The sequence below is a fragment of the Xyrauchen texanus genome, chromosome 6 (genome assembly GCF_025860055.1).
Source record: "Xyrauchen texanus isolate HMW12.3.18 chromosome 6, RBS_HiC_50CHRs, whole genome shotgun sequence".
NCBI classification, from domain to species: Eukaryota; Metazoa; Chordata; class Actinopteri; order Cypriniformes; family Catostomidae; genus Xyrauchen; species Xyrauchen texanus.
In genome coordinates, this window is record NC_068281.1 from 45807422 (window position 1) to 45822629 (window position 15208).

Sequence of the window (15208 nt, forward strand, 5' to 3'; positions counted from 1 at the left end):
CTGTGCTTTAGCCACTACGCCACCACCACTCATTAGTTATGCAGCAAATGATCAACCTCTCTATCTGGATGGATATTTATAGGGCTCATATAACACTTCCATACGCAATCACACTTCAGTGATACTTCCCATAATTTCACACACAGACACACAAACTCTCACAAACACAGAACATTTCACACTTTTTACAAACACAAGGCCTTTATAAACACAGAGCTCTCAAAAAATACTATACTAAAACAAACCTATTACTTCTGCCCCTCCTTTTGCTCTCCTCTTATTATGCCTCTCTCACTTTTATTTCCATAAAAAACACTCATTAATTACAGCGGTTGATTGCTATATCTGTTAATTATTTTTATATTCCACCCACAGCTGTCACACCCATTTTGGGTCTCTGTTCAAGACAATTTCTACATGGGTGCTAATTCTCCTTTCTCTGTTAAAAATCACCTTTAAATGTTGGACTTTATTTAATTTGTTCATAACTCCAGAAATGATCACTCATTCCCTGTGTTTTTATTATTAATCTTTTTAATTCTATTTCTTTTCTTCTCTCAGTTAGTCTCCTCTCAAATTCAGTAACAGCTTATTTCCACATTATGATTTCTGTTTCATGAGGAAAACTGAGACAAGGAAAAAAAGTCTCTGTTACTGTTCATGCTCATAGCCCTCCCCTTACAGCTCCCATTTCTCGCTCTAGCAGCCCCTCCCCTACAGCTCTTCACAGCACTCAGTCTCTAGCGTACTGTATGAGAGAAAAATGTTACCTGCTGCAATTTCTTTCCATTCAACAAACAGCCATTCTTGTAAGGTCCCCACTAAGTTTACTATTTAATCAGACCCTTCACCAGTTCCTTTTTTTTTTCTTAGTTAACTTCCTCCTCTGCCCTTTATAATATATATACTCTGATTCTTTCCAAAAATGATCACTGATCCCCTTTTGACTCTATCAGTGTATTCTCCAATTCTCTCTCCCACTCTTCAGATCTGCATTGATCTCCAACTTTACAAAACTCGCTTGTCTCTGCATTTTTCTCTAGTCTTGTTCACTGCAATGGAAAACATTTAGCCTTTTCTTTATCTTTTTCCCAATTATTCTATTTTTTGTCTTCTTAATCTCCCCTTCCCCTCACTCACAGAGCTGTCCGTTCAGCTGACCAGTGAGCGAGAGCAAGGCAAGGAGATGTCAGAGAAGCAGGTGCCATTTTGCATCTTTATACTTTTTCAACAATTGTTTTATTCAATTGACTGTTTCAATTCATTTTCCACTTTTGCTCTCATTTAGCATTTCCTTAGTGCACCTGATTCTCTGTATTATTCTGCCTCTGCACACAATACATCATCAACACTGTAATCATACATTTGAATAAACACAACAACAGCGCATTTAGTACCGCAAGCACACATGCACCAACAACATAGTTAGTCATGCACATTATTCATTATCTCAAACATGCACACATAGTTCAACATTTCCCCGTTTTCTACACAGTCCGGGTTCCGTCAAACACTTCAATAAATAACTAAATCTAACACCTGGAGGAATTTTACGCGAATTTCAACCACCCGAGTTAGGATTTTCACCTGTACAGGATTTTCTCTGCCACTTCTTGGCCAAACCTTGAATAAATGCACCTAACCGGGAATTTTCACGCGTCGTCGCTTGTCGACTCACCTCCAGGCCTAGAGTTGCTTCTCGACTCTTTAAATATATTTTAGTCGCTTCTCGAATTTTTAAATAACATTTAGTCGCTTCTCGACTTGTTTAAATAACATTTCTTAAATAATCCCACCCCAAATTCTTTGAAATCTGGAACTCATCTCTATTTTAGCCAATTAGTTCTAATTATTCTATGTCCGGACTGGCAAAAGTCTTAGGGAAGCCACTTACCGGGACTCGCTACCACAGATCACACAAAAACACCTTAAGCAAAGATGCTTACCTCAGTAAGTGATTTGTGTTTGTGTTTATCTCCACAAAGGAAGCATTCGTTGTACATTTTAAATACAGCTGAGCATCATCAGAACAGCTGTGAAAATGTGAAAATTTCACCCAGAGGGAACATGTAGATCAAAAATAAGATGGGACCTAGAACTGCCCTCTGAGGAACACTGCAAGAGACTACCAAGGTCCTAGATCTGGCCCCTGAGGAACACTGCAAGAGACTACCAAGGTCCTAGATCTGGCCTCCCCAAGGGCAACAAACTGCAGGCGATCTCAGAGATGAGGACCACTTTAAAGCAGTTCCTTGCAGTCCAATTTCCTCAGAGTAAACTGCACAGGAGACAATTGTAACTGATAGTGTCAAAAGCTGCGGTGAGATCTAACAGAACCAGTAATGACCGGGACCCAGAGTCAGCCATCCATGGTCTTATCTGAGCTTATGGCATTGCACTGTAAATGTAAGGGCAAGTAAATTAAGAGCTTTAAAATATGGACCTTCGAGATGTATAGAAAAATTATGGACAAAGTTTTACTTCTGTGTAATATACTGTATGATCTCAATGAATGATATTTAATGAAGTAAATGGCCTTGTTTGACTTAATAATTTAATTAACCTTTAGGAACATTTTAAGAGCCCAATGAATGGAGGAAAAAAATTGAGGAAAAAAACACAATAGTCCCAACTCAGTTAAGTGATCTACTCATGGGTTCAGTTAGAAAATTATAAAGTCTCCTAGAAATTGATTTCATATAGCACCTTAAAGTAAAAAATATAAATGTCAAATAAAAAATGCTACAGATGCTTAGACAATGGAAGATAAGTACTGAAGTACTTCAAATACCTTTGGATTTTGAATACCTTTTGGAGAAAATACAGTTTAAATCAGAATACTTTGTTATTACCATCACTACCGTGGTATTGTTTTTTTAAAGACATTGTGAGAAATCACTACTAGTGAGTGAGCTAGATAGATAGATAGATAGATAGATAGATAGATAGATAGATAGATAGATAGATAGATAGATAGATAGATAGATAGATACAGACAGACACTCTGCTTCTCCAGCTTTAGCCCCATTACCCCATTATACCACAGCATAGAACAATAAGCTAGCAACAGCAGACTGATATAACATGTGAAGTATCTTATTACACACATTGAAGGACCTGAGTCTTCTTAAGAAGTATAGACAGCTTTGGCCCTTCTTATTGATTGCCTCTGTGTGTTTAGTCCAATCGAGTCTGTCATCAATGTGAACCCCCAGGAACTTATATGAGTCCACTATCTCCATGTTACATTAATGTGTGCAGACAGGTCAGGGTTGGCCCATTTTTCTCCTGGGGTTGATGATCAGTTCTTTTGTTTTTGTGACATTGAGTTGCAGGTGGTTTGCTCCACACCACTCCACGAAGCTGTTGACTAGTGTCCTATAACAGTAGTCATCCAAAATCTTCTGCAGGTAGCATAACTTTGTGCTATACCTAAAGTTTGAGGGTGAAGAGAAATGGAGATAGGACAGTTAATTGAGGAGAACCTGTGTTGCTAACCACTTGCTGGGACAAACAGTTCCTCAGCCTCACAATCTATCCGTGAGGTAATCTGTGACCCAGGAAATCATGGGGTATCAACCTGCATTGCTTCCAGTTTCCTTTCTACTAATGCTGGTTGAATGGTGTTGAAGGCACTGAAGAAGTCAGTTTGACTACTCATTTAATCTCTTAATGATTTCAGAGATGAAAATCTATCCAGTTCTGCATGTATCACATCTTACAATTTTAATTAAATGGAGAAATGATAGACTAATAGAAACATTGCTATTGTTAACATAATATAGCACTTATACCACTCACAATAATAGAAGAATTAATATAAAATTTGTTGCATTTCACAGCATCAGCAACAATGCTTTTCTATACTAATACTAGTTTATCGAATAAGTACAAACGTCCTTCTACCCCTTACATACTGTAGAATGATAGCTCAATCAACACTACAGGTAATGTAGCAATTCACCCACTTAATTGTAATTAATCTTTTAAGATAAATTCCTTCTTGTTTTTTCAAAATTTCAAACCATTTGCCAGGCAAATAAAGATGAACTTTGCTCACTGTAACAACCCTGGACAATTTTTTTTATTATGAGTCTGCAGATTACTTGATTGGGTGAAACTTTTCCCACATGAAGTGCAGTGGTACGGCTTCTCTCCAGTATGCACTCGCTCATGTTTCTTTAGGTTGCCAGGCCAAATAAAATTCTTCCCACATGAAGTGCACTGGTACGGCCTCTCTCCAGTATGCAATCTCTCATGTGCTTTCAGGTTTTCTGAGCCAATGAATCTCTTTCCACATGATGTGCAGTGATAAGGCCTCTCTCCAGTATGCACTCGCTCATGTTTTTTCAGGTTTCCTGAACAAGTGAAATTCTTTCCACAATGTGAACACTTGTACGGTTTTTCTCCAGTATGAATTCTTTTGTGCAGTTCCAAGTCACAGGCTCTGTAAAAGGCTTTCCCACACTCAGAGCACACATGATCTCTCACACCAGAATGCAATCTCTGGTGCCGTTTTAAACTGTGGAGAAATGAAAAACTTTTTCCACAAAGAGAACACAAGTAAGGCTTCTCATTTGCATGAACTTTCAGGTGTGTTCTTAAGACTGATGCTGAAGAAAATGTTTTCCCACACTGATCACAGCTATATGACTTTTCTTCAGAGTGCACAGACAAATGATTTTTGAGAATGCATGCTTGTCTAAAACTCTTCCCACAATGATGACATTTAAAAGGCTTTTCTCCAGTGTGAATTCTCATGTGATTAGTAACACTGTTTTTACGTGTAAAACTCTTCCCACACTGAGGGCAGGTGAAAGAATATTTGGTTCTTGTTATCGGAGTTCTTTTTTGTGAGAATTTATTTTCAGTCTGTGAGCCACTAAAAGAGTTTTGTTCCGTTTTTATACTATAAAGTGTCAGATCCCGATAGTCCTTCTCCTTCACTTCATTCAGTTCTTGACTTTCCTCTTTCACGCCCATCAGCTCTAAAATGAAAACACAATATGGTCACTATTCATTTCAAATGACAAGTATTAAAATTAAGAAAAAACGAATTAACCCCAAATTCTATAGCAGAAAGCTACATGGGTCAACTATCTATTTTAACCTTAAAAAGTTTTTTTTTTTATCCTGGGGGATACAAACATTTGAAAGTCTGGGTAAAGGAGCACTGAGTGAGTATGCCAAATTTCGGTCAAAATTATTGAAAAGGGGTCCCTGCAAATACTGTGGTCACGTGACTTTGAATGAAAACTTCATTAACTCACAATCTTCATCTAAATGAGACATGGTAGCATGTCGCGAGAAAACCCCTGAAATCTAGGTAAAATTTGATATCTTTTACATGTTAATTATTTTTCAAGGTACATTAGCCTAGTTTCCATACACTATTCATGCTATTTTGTTATCAACAAAGTGAAAATAAGTAAAAAAAAAAAGTTTGGGAAATGCGCCGTCTTCTGCCTGTTTCCATTCGAATGGCCTTCTATCTATAAAAATGGGGTGCGTGATGATCTCATGCCCATAAAAAACCCTTTGTCGTATATGTTTTGGTTTATCACAAGATATATTTGCCTTGCCATAATCACTCCATAATCAAGTACAATAAATTGGCTTTCAAGGAGGTATACCTTGCCGTCATGATTAACACAGGCTAACGATTGGGGTAAATTTGGTTATGTGAGAAAACATTTTTGCGTTAATGCCAATTTTCTCTACAAAAAGTCTTTCCAAACCAGTTTTTCATGACATTTGAAGTATCGACATAGAGTTTATGCTCTAGACTTAAACGGAAAAATATAATGTAGAAATGAAATAATTTTCGAAAAACGATAATTAGTGTTTTCGTCAGCTTTATTTTGATGCGCTAAAACTTTTTCCGCAAAAAATGCTTGGATGGAAACTTAGTTATTGTGTGCTAAAAATATTGTTGCTAGAAATTGTTTTATGTTTATGTTGAACATTTTTTAATTAAATATTTACATTTTCATAATCTGACACAGAATGTTTGTTTCTCAGGGGATTCGTTGTCCTTTTAGGGGTATAAAAAAAAAAACGTTCTTGTATGAATGGAGAGTGGTGGTCGACATATACACTACCGGTCAAAACTTTTGAAACACTTGACTGAAAGTTTTCTCATGATCATGATCTGAAGGCGTATGCGTAAATGTTTGAAATTAGTTTTGTAAACAAAAATATAATTGTGCCACCATATTAATTTATTTCATTATAAAACTAAAATTGAATTACAAAAATGTTTAATTTGAAATGGATGACTTGGACCAAATAATAAAGAAAAGCAGCCAATAAGTGCCCAACCTAAATGGGAACTCCTTCAATACTGTTTAAAAAGCATCCCAGGGTGATACCTCAAGATGTTGCTTGAGAAAATGTCAAGAGTACATGTCTGCACATTCTAAGCAAAGGGTGACAACTTTAAAGATGCTAAAATATAACACAGTTTTGATTTCATTTGGATTTTGTTTAGTGACAACATAATTCCCATATTTCCATTCATGTTATTCCATAGTTTTGATGACTTTACTATTATTCTAAAATGTGGAAAGAAAAAAAATATAATAAAGAATGAGCAAGTGTTTCAAAACTTTTGACCGGTAGTGTACATCGGCGAGGCTGATAAATCGGCCAATATTCTGTATTTTTTTGTGTTTCAGTTGCCTCCATGTTGGAGATCGTCAATCTGTGCTTCTTTTCACATGGTTTGCTGAGCATGTTACCTTGGAGACCTAGCGTATGTGGAGGCTCACGCTATTCTCCACGGCATCCATGCATAACTCACCACGCACCCATTATAGCGGCCACTAGGAGGTTACCCCAATGTAACTCTACCCACCCTAGCAACCAGCCCAACTCGCGACTCCAGGTGTGGTAGTCAGCGTCTTTTCTTGCTGAGCTACCCAGGCCCCCCCATTAAGTAGTTTTTAATCATAGCATCAGCTGATACATTTTCCTGTTTGGCCAATTCGTTTCTAAAAGGATTGTTCCAGGTTCAATACAAGTTAAGCTTAATCAACAGCATTTGTTGCATAATGTTAATAACCACAAAAATTTGGTTAACTCCATTGGTTAACTAAAAAAAAAGCTAACATTTTACGTGAGGCACTTACAATGGAATTGAATGGGGACAATGAAAGTGAATGTGGCCAGTTTTTTGAGGGTTAAACACAGAAATGTGAAGCATATAGTTTGATAAAAAGCACTTTCATTATTTCTTCAGTTAAAACTCAAGTATTACTTAAGCTGTAAAGTTGTTTAAATGGACATTTTTACAGTCATTTTAGGGTTTGTTGACATTACATCGCCATGGTAATGCCAAGTTGTAAAATTGGCTATAACTTTACACAGAAATGGTTAAGTAATTTTATTACACTAAAATCATGTTTGCCCCCCAGTCACTTCCATTGTAAGTGCCTCACTGGAGCCAAGATTTTTTTTTTTGTTTTGTTTTTTTAAGAAAAGGAGGGTTTCTAAATGTTTTGTGCTACTCAACATTATGCCACAAATGCTGTTGATTGAGCTTAACTTGTATTGAACACAGAACTTTCCTTTCAGCTGCGAGGACATCAAGAATCGCCTCCTTGCATGTGAAGGTGCCATCTGAGACATGCTTCCTTGTTACATGCCATCGTGTAGCTTGAGCAAATTCAGCCTTTTTTATTCCTGTGGAGCGCCCATATAATATCTTCCTCTGAATCACGTATTATAATAGCCTGGATCAAAACTTAGTTCCTCTGATTTACGAATGTTGCGCGACGGTCAGTTTGTGACACTCCAAGCAAGCGATCCGGGCAGAGTAAACATGTAGCAGTCAGTAGATTGCTGCACTCGCTGGATCCACATGAGCATAAAAGAACAACTTCAAAGTAAAAGCGCTTCAGGTGCACTACAAGTAAATGTCATATTCACTCTGCACTGTATGTACAATTGCCTTGATTCGGTCTAGTGAGAAAATGCGATTACAGTTATTTCCTTCTTCCTACAATATTTACAATTTCTTTATGTGCAAATAAATGACTAAAATTGGATGACTAAACAGAAGCCAGAAGAAAATGCTATCTACCTATGAAAGATTATGATAATTTTTTTAAAAGTTAAAGTTTTGTGAATTTTTTTAACTATTAAAATTATTAATACATTTTCATAAATCATAAATAATAATATATCTGCATATGTCAGCCTATCGGCCACCCTGCTCTTTGGGTATCTGCATCAGCCATTAACCTCCTGAGACCAAGCGTGACTGCTGTGTGCAATTTTAATTTCCTTTTTTGCAAAATAATACAAATTTGAAGAGCAAATATTTTTCCTTAAAATGTGTGTCCTCATATGGGGAGAGTGGGTCTAGATTATGAAACTTCAAATAATACCAAGCTATAAAAGTAAACTTTTTTTTTTTTAACAAATTGTATGTTTCCAGGACTGTTTGGAATTCATGTTTTTGAGATTTTACAGACATTACAGCTTATTTTCTGTTAAACTGCTTTGGAACAATGTGTATTAAATAAAAATGACAAGACTTTTATGTTATGTTTTTTCTACTTTGGCAACAAAATCTCAATATTCTTTCTTTGCATAAACAAACAATTCTTTCTAAACAAACAAGTGACAGCCAGTTCTGAAGCATTTTTCCAATCAGATATTACTATTAGCATAATTAATTCTGATACAAGTTATGGCTGGCATCGTCCAATCACTGCCGACCATTTTGAGTGTTCCAAACATCATCTGCAGTCTGGAACTGAACTTTTGGCCAGATGTTAGGAGTGAATATACTTGGCTGCATCGATCCCAAACCAACGCTGCTCAGGAACCACCACAACAATAACAAACAAATGCCTGAGGGGTTCACATCGATCTCAAACCCCCTGCATAATTAAACCATCAACTCATAGTTATGCTGCATTTGTCATGTCTGATGGAACCGATAACACTTCTCATAATATATAACACTGCTTTAATTTAAATGACACCTAAACTAATATTAATCTATTTGTTTATCTGTTTCAACTTCTGGATTCATATTCTGAGGTTACCAGAGTCTAACAGATCCAGCTCCGGTCCTGCCTGATGTCCGACTTCCGCTGCTATGTGTTGCTTCACAGGGGATGAACTGCTGCCAACCCCATCCGTAAGACATGGGAAACTTCACTAGCTACTGCCTGAACCTTGGATTTAGGATGGACTTCACCAAAATGAACTGCCACAAAATTCCAGTCGAACTGCAATCCACCTCACTGACCGCTGCCTGCATCACCTTGGTCAAAAGATGGACTACACTCTCTTAAAAATTAATACATAAACAATCAATTAATTGCCAAATAAAGCCTCCATCAACCAAATAGCAAAGGACACTGCATCTGTGCGCACTTCCGCAGTTAATTCAGGATGGACGTATGATGTTCAAAGACCCGAAACACCAGATGATTTCAGGCACATCTCTGAAGATGTGTCCAGGGGCATTGTAGATGTATGTATACAGTTTACACAAAATGCAGTTTTTAAATGATGTTAGTTATTGAAGCAAAAAAGTTATCCAATGCCAACTGTGTGAAAACAATATTTCCTCCCTTAGTCACAAAATCCCCAAATCAATGAAACTGCATTCATAATGGGGTTCAGCTGGACTAGACACACCCAGGCCTGATTATTTCCAGCCCTTTTCAATCAAATCAACACCTAAATAGAACTTTTTCAGTGCATGAAGTTGGCAAAAAGGTCTCACCCACTATGCTAAGTTTGAAAGAAATTCCAGAAATGATGAAATACATCAGTCTGGGAAGGGTTACAAAGCTATTTCAAAGGCCCTGGGACTCCAAAGAACCACAGTGAGAGCCATTATCTCCAAATGGAGAAACCTTGGCACAGTAGTGAACCTTTCCAGAAGTGACCGACCATCCAAAATTCCTCCAAGAGCACAGCGACGACTGACCCAGGAAGTCATAAAAAAAAAAAGCCAAGGACAACGTCCAAGGAACTGCAGGCCTCTCTCGCATCAATAAAGGTCACTGTTCATGACTCCACTATCAGAAAGACACTGGCCAAAAATGTCATCCATGGAAGTGGCAAGGTTAAAATCACTGTTAAACCAGAAAAACATTAAAGCTCATCTGAATTTTACCAAAACACACCTTGATGATCAAACATTTTGGGAGAATGTTCTGTGAACTGATGAGTCGAAAGTGGAACTGTTTGGAAGATAGGGGTCCTGTTACATCTGGCATAAATCAAACACAGAATTCCACACATATCTATCTAAGCCTGTAAATTAGCAATCGATCACTGAGATTATAGGGCTGTTGTGAGAGATTTTTACAATGTTAACAATAGGTCTAGGCGATAAATTGATCATGATATTTATCGGGAAAAATATCCTCGATATCGATAATACATAAGTCACTTGAGACATAAGTCAGTTATGTCTCAAGTGAACATAAACAGTGGGACAATAGACCACAGTCTAGTGTCATTAAAAGGCTATTAATCAAACTACAATAACAAGGAAACGAGAAACCCAAGCACTGCTTTTGGCAGAATACATTTGGCAGCTTTAAAAGTATTAATGTAATATAATAAAACAGTGACATTTTTAATAATATCAATATTATAAAAAATTATTTTTTACCAGTACCAATCCCTGATGTTGAGAGTGTGTTGATTTGAATAATAAATTACTAGGAAAGTAGAGATGACAAAATAATGTAAAATGATGCAGAGCCTTTATCAATTTTTTCTAATGCCTGACAAACTTTGTAGAGCAATACTTCTGGCAGAATAGTCCCATTGTCATAAATACACTTCAGAAAATTGTTCACCATGCATTAGAATGAGAACAACTATTTCTGAGCTTAAAAAAATACAAAAACTAAATCAATGAGGAACATTGAATCTCAAAAGGAATACAATGGTCCCCATGTACCACTTAAACCCTGATGCGTCCCCTGTACCAAAAAACGTATTTTACCACTTCCTTTACTGTACAGGACGTGACATGCCAAGTGACAGAATTGTTCAACTTTTATTATGGTTTTTGCATTCTTTATGCACAACAATATCTCTGTCGGCATTAAGGGAAATTTAGATCCTGCACATACACTGATTTTATTGTTTCATATATTGCGATTTAAAATGGTGAATAAATAATGGACACCAACCTCTTTGTTTCTCAGTATCTTCATTTTTCATGACATTTAAACTGCATGATTCTGGATAACTCATGTCCTCACTCTCTTCTTTAATAAACATCATTTTACAATGTTTTATCCCGCAGATCTCAGTTGAAACACCTGGAGTTATTCCTGTTCGTGTTCAAACAAGTCTTCGTTTAGGATGATGAGAATATTTGCGGGATTTATAAACACGAATCAGATGGTGCATTTATTTAACTCATTTCTGCATTTAGTTGTTTTAAAATGAATGTTTATCAGAACTCTACAAATCTCTCAGAGCGCCGCCATGTTTGAGTGACGTCACACTACAGTATCTCGAACGGGACATTCTGAACTGCTTGTCGTGGAAAACGCTTAACGTGGCATAAAGAGATAATTCTATTACAGTTTCCATTAAAACCCACATAATAACCATTATAATGAGTTCTATTACAATTTCTGTGTAGGTTTCTATTGTTTGTTAGTTTTTCAGACAATTTACTAATTTATTCATTAATAATTCAAGCTTTAGGTCTGACTTAATGTAGTTTGACAATCCCTGTTGTTTAAAGGGATAGCTCACCCAAAAATACAATTCTCTTATCATTTACTCACCCTCATGTCATCCCAGATGCGTATGACTTCCATTCTTCTGCTGAACACAAACAAAGATTTTTTGGAGAATATCTCAGCTCTGTAGGTCCAAACAATGCAATTGAATGGTGACCAGGAATTTAAAGCTCTAAATAGGAGATAAAGTCATCATAAAAGAAATGCTTTCGACTCCAGTGTTTTAATCAATATCTTCTGAAATGATCCAGTTGGGTGAGAACAGACCAAAATATGACTTCTTTTTCATTGTACATCTTTGCAGTCACTAGGCATGATCATGATTTCAAGCTCGATTACACTTCCTAGCACTTGACGCATGTGCTAAATGCACAAAAGTGTAATTGAACTTGAAATCATGATCACCAAGGAGACTGCTGTCAAGATGTACATCATTAAGGCAGGGTGGTTCTGGGGGGGTTCTAAATTGGAATGGTAGAATTGTAAGAGTGGTGTTCTCATTTTACACATCATAGTAAATAGACCAAACAAATTATATTTAAACAAAACATCGATGCATTTTGACTGCATAATAATATAGCAGGGTCAAATTTAATTTAAGTTTAATATTTATTAATTATTCGCTTATGGTGCAAAAGAGACCATCTGAAAAGTCTAAAAATGTGCTCGTCACTGGTAGCCAAGTGTTCAATGCAACTACCTTGCATGTTCTGTCTTAATCCCTTAAAAAATATTTACACATTCTAAAGATTGTACAGTAAATTGTGTATAACTTACTCTTAATACTTGGACACCTCTGACATTTTAGTGCTGTGAGTGGAATTTTCAGATGGTACCTTACAAACACTAGTTAAAGAAAGCACATCGGAGCATTTTTAGGCATAATTCTCCAGCTACAACTATCATTGACCGTTTGAATTCACTGTTTTCTGCCTGTATGATATATTCATATATTCTGTACCCTAATTGTGCTAATTACATAGTTGTAAAATTGTCAGCTCCAGAGTGAAACCGAATGTCAAACGATTAACCATAACTTCTGGAGATAAAGGTAGAAGTCAGAGTTAGTTTTGCATCTTTGGACGTGCCAGCTCCAATTTCAGTTCAACTTAATGTGGATTATACATGCTGGTGTAGGCTGAATGTAAGTGTAAGTTAAATTACTTTTACAGCGCAATTTGGCCTTGAAGCATGTTGGAATGATGGCGCTGCTCAGAGAGATGTTGAAGATGTCGGTAAGAACATCTGCCAGCTGGTCTGCACATCCTCTGAGCACCCTGTCAGGAATGTTGTCTGGTCCAGCAGCCTTCCGTGGGTTGAGAGTTTTCCTCACATCAGCCGGTAAGACAAAGCACCTGGTCATTGGGAGGAGGGGTGGTCTTCCTCACCACCACTTCGTTCTGCATCTCAAACCGAGTGTAGAAATCATTCAGCGGATCTGGAAGTGAGGCATCTTTGTCACAGGCGACTGTTGTTGTCCTGTAGTTGGTGATGGCCTGGATGCCGTGCCGTGCCGTGTGCCGTGTGCCGTGTGCCGTGTGCCGTGTGACGCCACTGTCCTTGAAGTGATTGTGGATTCTCTGGGCATGTGCGTGCTTTGCTTCTCTAATGGCCAGGGACAGTTTGTCCCTCGCTGTTCTTAAGGCAGCCTTGTTGCCTGCTCTGAAGGTGGAGTCTCGGGTCCTCAGCAGCACATGCACCTCCACAGTCATCCACGGCTTCTGGTTGGAGTGTGTTGATATACTTGGAGAAGGTGACATCATCAATGCTCTTGCTGATGTAGCTGGTCACTGATGCTGTGTATTCCTCCAAGTTGGTAGGTCGCCATATGTTGTAGCTTCCCTGAACATGTGCCTGTCAGTACATTCAAAACAGTCCTGAAGAGCAGAGATGGCCCCTGCTGGCCAGGTTTTCATCTGCTTCTGGAGCGGTTTTGTGCATCTGACAAGCAGTCTGTATGCTGGAATTAGCATAACAGAGATGTGGTCTGAGTAGCTGAGGTGGGGGTGGGGGTCATGTCATCGCAGTAAGAACATGAGCCATCCATGTCTATGACCGTTGGTTCTGGAGAGGTACCGGCCACATCCAGGAACTACACAGCTTGTTCGCGTGTGTATGTTGCTCTTTTACCAGAAAAAAACTCTTTTAGAGGAGAATAAACTCTTTTTAGGAGAAAGCCGCTGGAATGCGGAGTCAGATCCAACAGAAAGCTCTCTTGCAGAGGTGGGTGAAGCAGTCGTGACCATAGGCGGAAATCACGGGGGGGGGTCAGGACCCCCCCATATCTGAGGGTTGTCCCCCCCTAAAATATAATTTAAATATGTGTATTGTAACTAATATAATGATATATTCTTAAAATAATTGTTTATGAAATAAAATAATACAAATGCAAATGGGGCAACAACAAAAAAAACCTTGGTGTCCCCTTCAAAAATTGCTCTTGAGAATTGTTGTGTTTATTGTCCCCTCCAACATTTTTATGAAATTTTCACCCCTGGTGTGACACACAGCTCGCTGATCACACAACTGCTCGGCTCCGAAGAAAAAATCAGTCTGACAGTCGCTCACCCGCTCACCTTTATACCCATATGTCCGGGGGCGGGACATGCAAATTCTGTCTGCCAATTTGACATTGGCCTTTTCTCAAGTTCAGAGGTATGCGAGGCTCTCAGAAGAGACCCCTTGTGTCACTACAATCAACACAACGTCGAGTGAGTGACAGAAGGGGAACCTTAACAAAATGTTTAACAAATGGTTTAAACATGTGTTGATTACCTTTTGATTAAAACAATTGTTAGTGAATGTATCCAACTAATCAGTAGGCCAGCCCCTTCACCTGTGAAATCCTGATGATGTACATCTTTTGCAAAAATATAACAAATATAAGGAATCTAGGCAAATCCTCACATTTCTTTAGAAAAATTACTAAAAATATATAACACTATATTTAATTGACTTTTTTGTCTTGCCTTTATAGGTGCTTCCTGGGCATCAACACTGACAGGGGATCGAAATCCAAGAAGAATCAAGGATTCATCAATCAAGTTTGTTCTCTGCTGAGAAAAGACTTTGTGTGTATTTTTATGTTAAAATGTACTCACACAAAACACATGCACATTCACAAGCAAACACAGACATACACATTCACAAGCCAGCATACATTCATGAATGCACACACACATTAACAAGCTGACACAAGTTCCCTCTATGTTATCAGTTCTTGTTATGTAGTCAATGCAGTTTTTGGAAGAACTGTCAGTGTTCTGGGAATAATGTAATTTTGTTAGTGCAGTTAAAGTCAGACTTAATTTTAATTACATTTCTTATTGTAAAGTAATGCAATTAGTAGCCAGTAATTTCCTTTAAAATTACAGTTGTTTATTTTTTACAGTGAAGTTTTTTTACGTGCATATACATTTTATATTGCACCATGCTGTATACTTGTATACTCTATTGTTCTACACTAAACC

The 15208-nt window shown here is 37.7% G+C and overlaps 1 protein-coding gene across 1 annotated transcript in view; it reads right to left on the bottom strand.

Moving 5' to 3' along the window:
• LOC127644886 (zinc finger protein OZF-like) overlaps positions 1–11479 on the bottom strand; it is a 385071-nt gene extending 373592 nt beyond the window's left edge. Inside the window, exon 1 of the mRNA XM_052128312.1 lies at positions 11175–11479. Coding sequence (XP_051984272.1) covers positions 11175–11268 — 94 coding nt within the window. The 5' untranslated portion in view covers positions 11269–11479. The remainder of the gene's footprint in view (positions 1–11174) is intronic.
• Positions 11480–15208: the final 3729 nt, after the last annotated feature.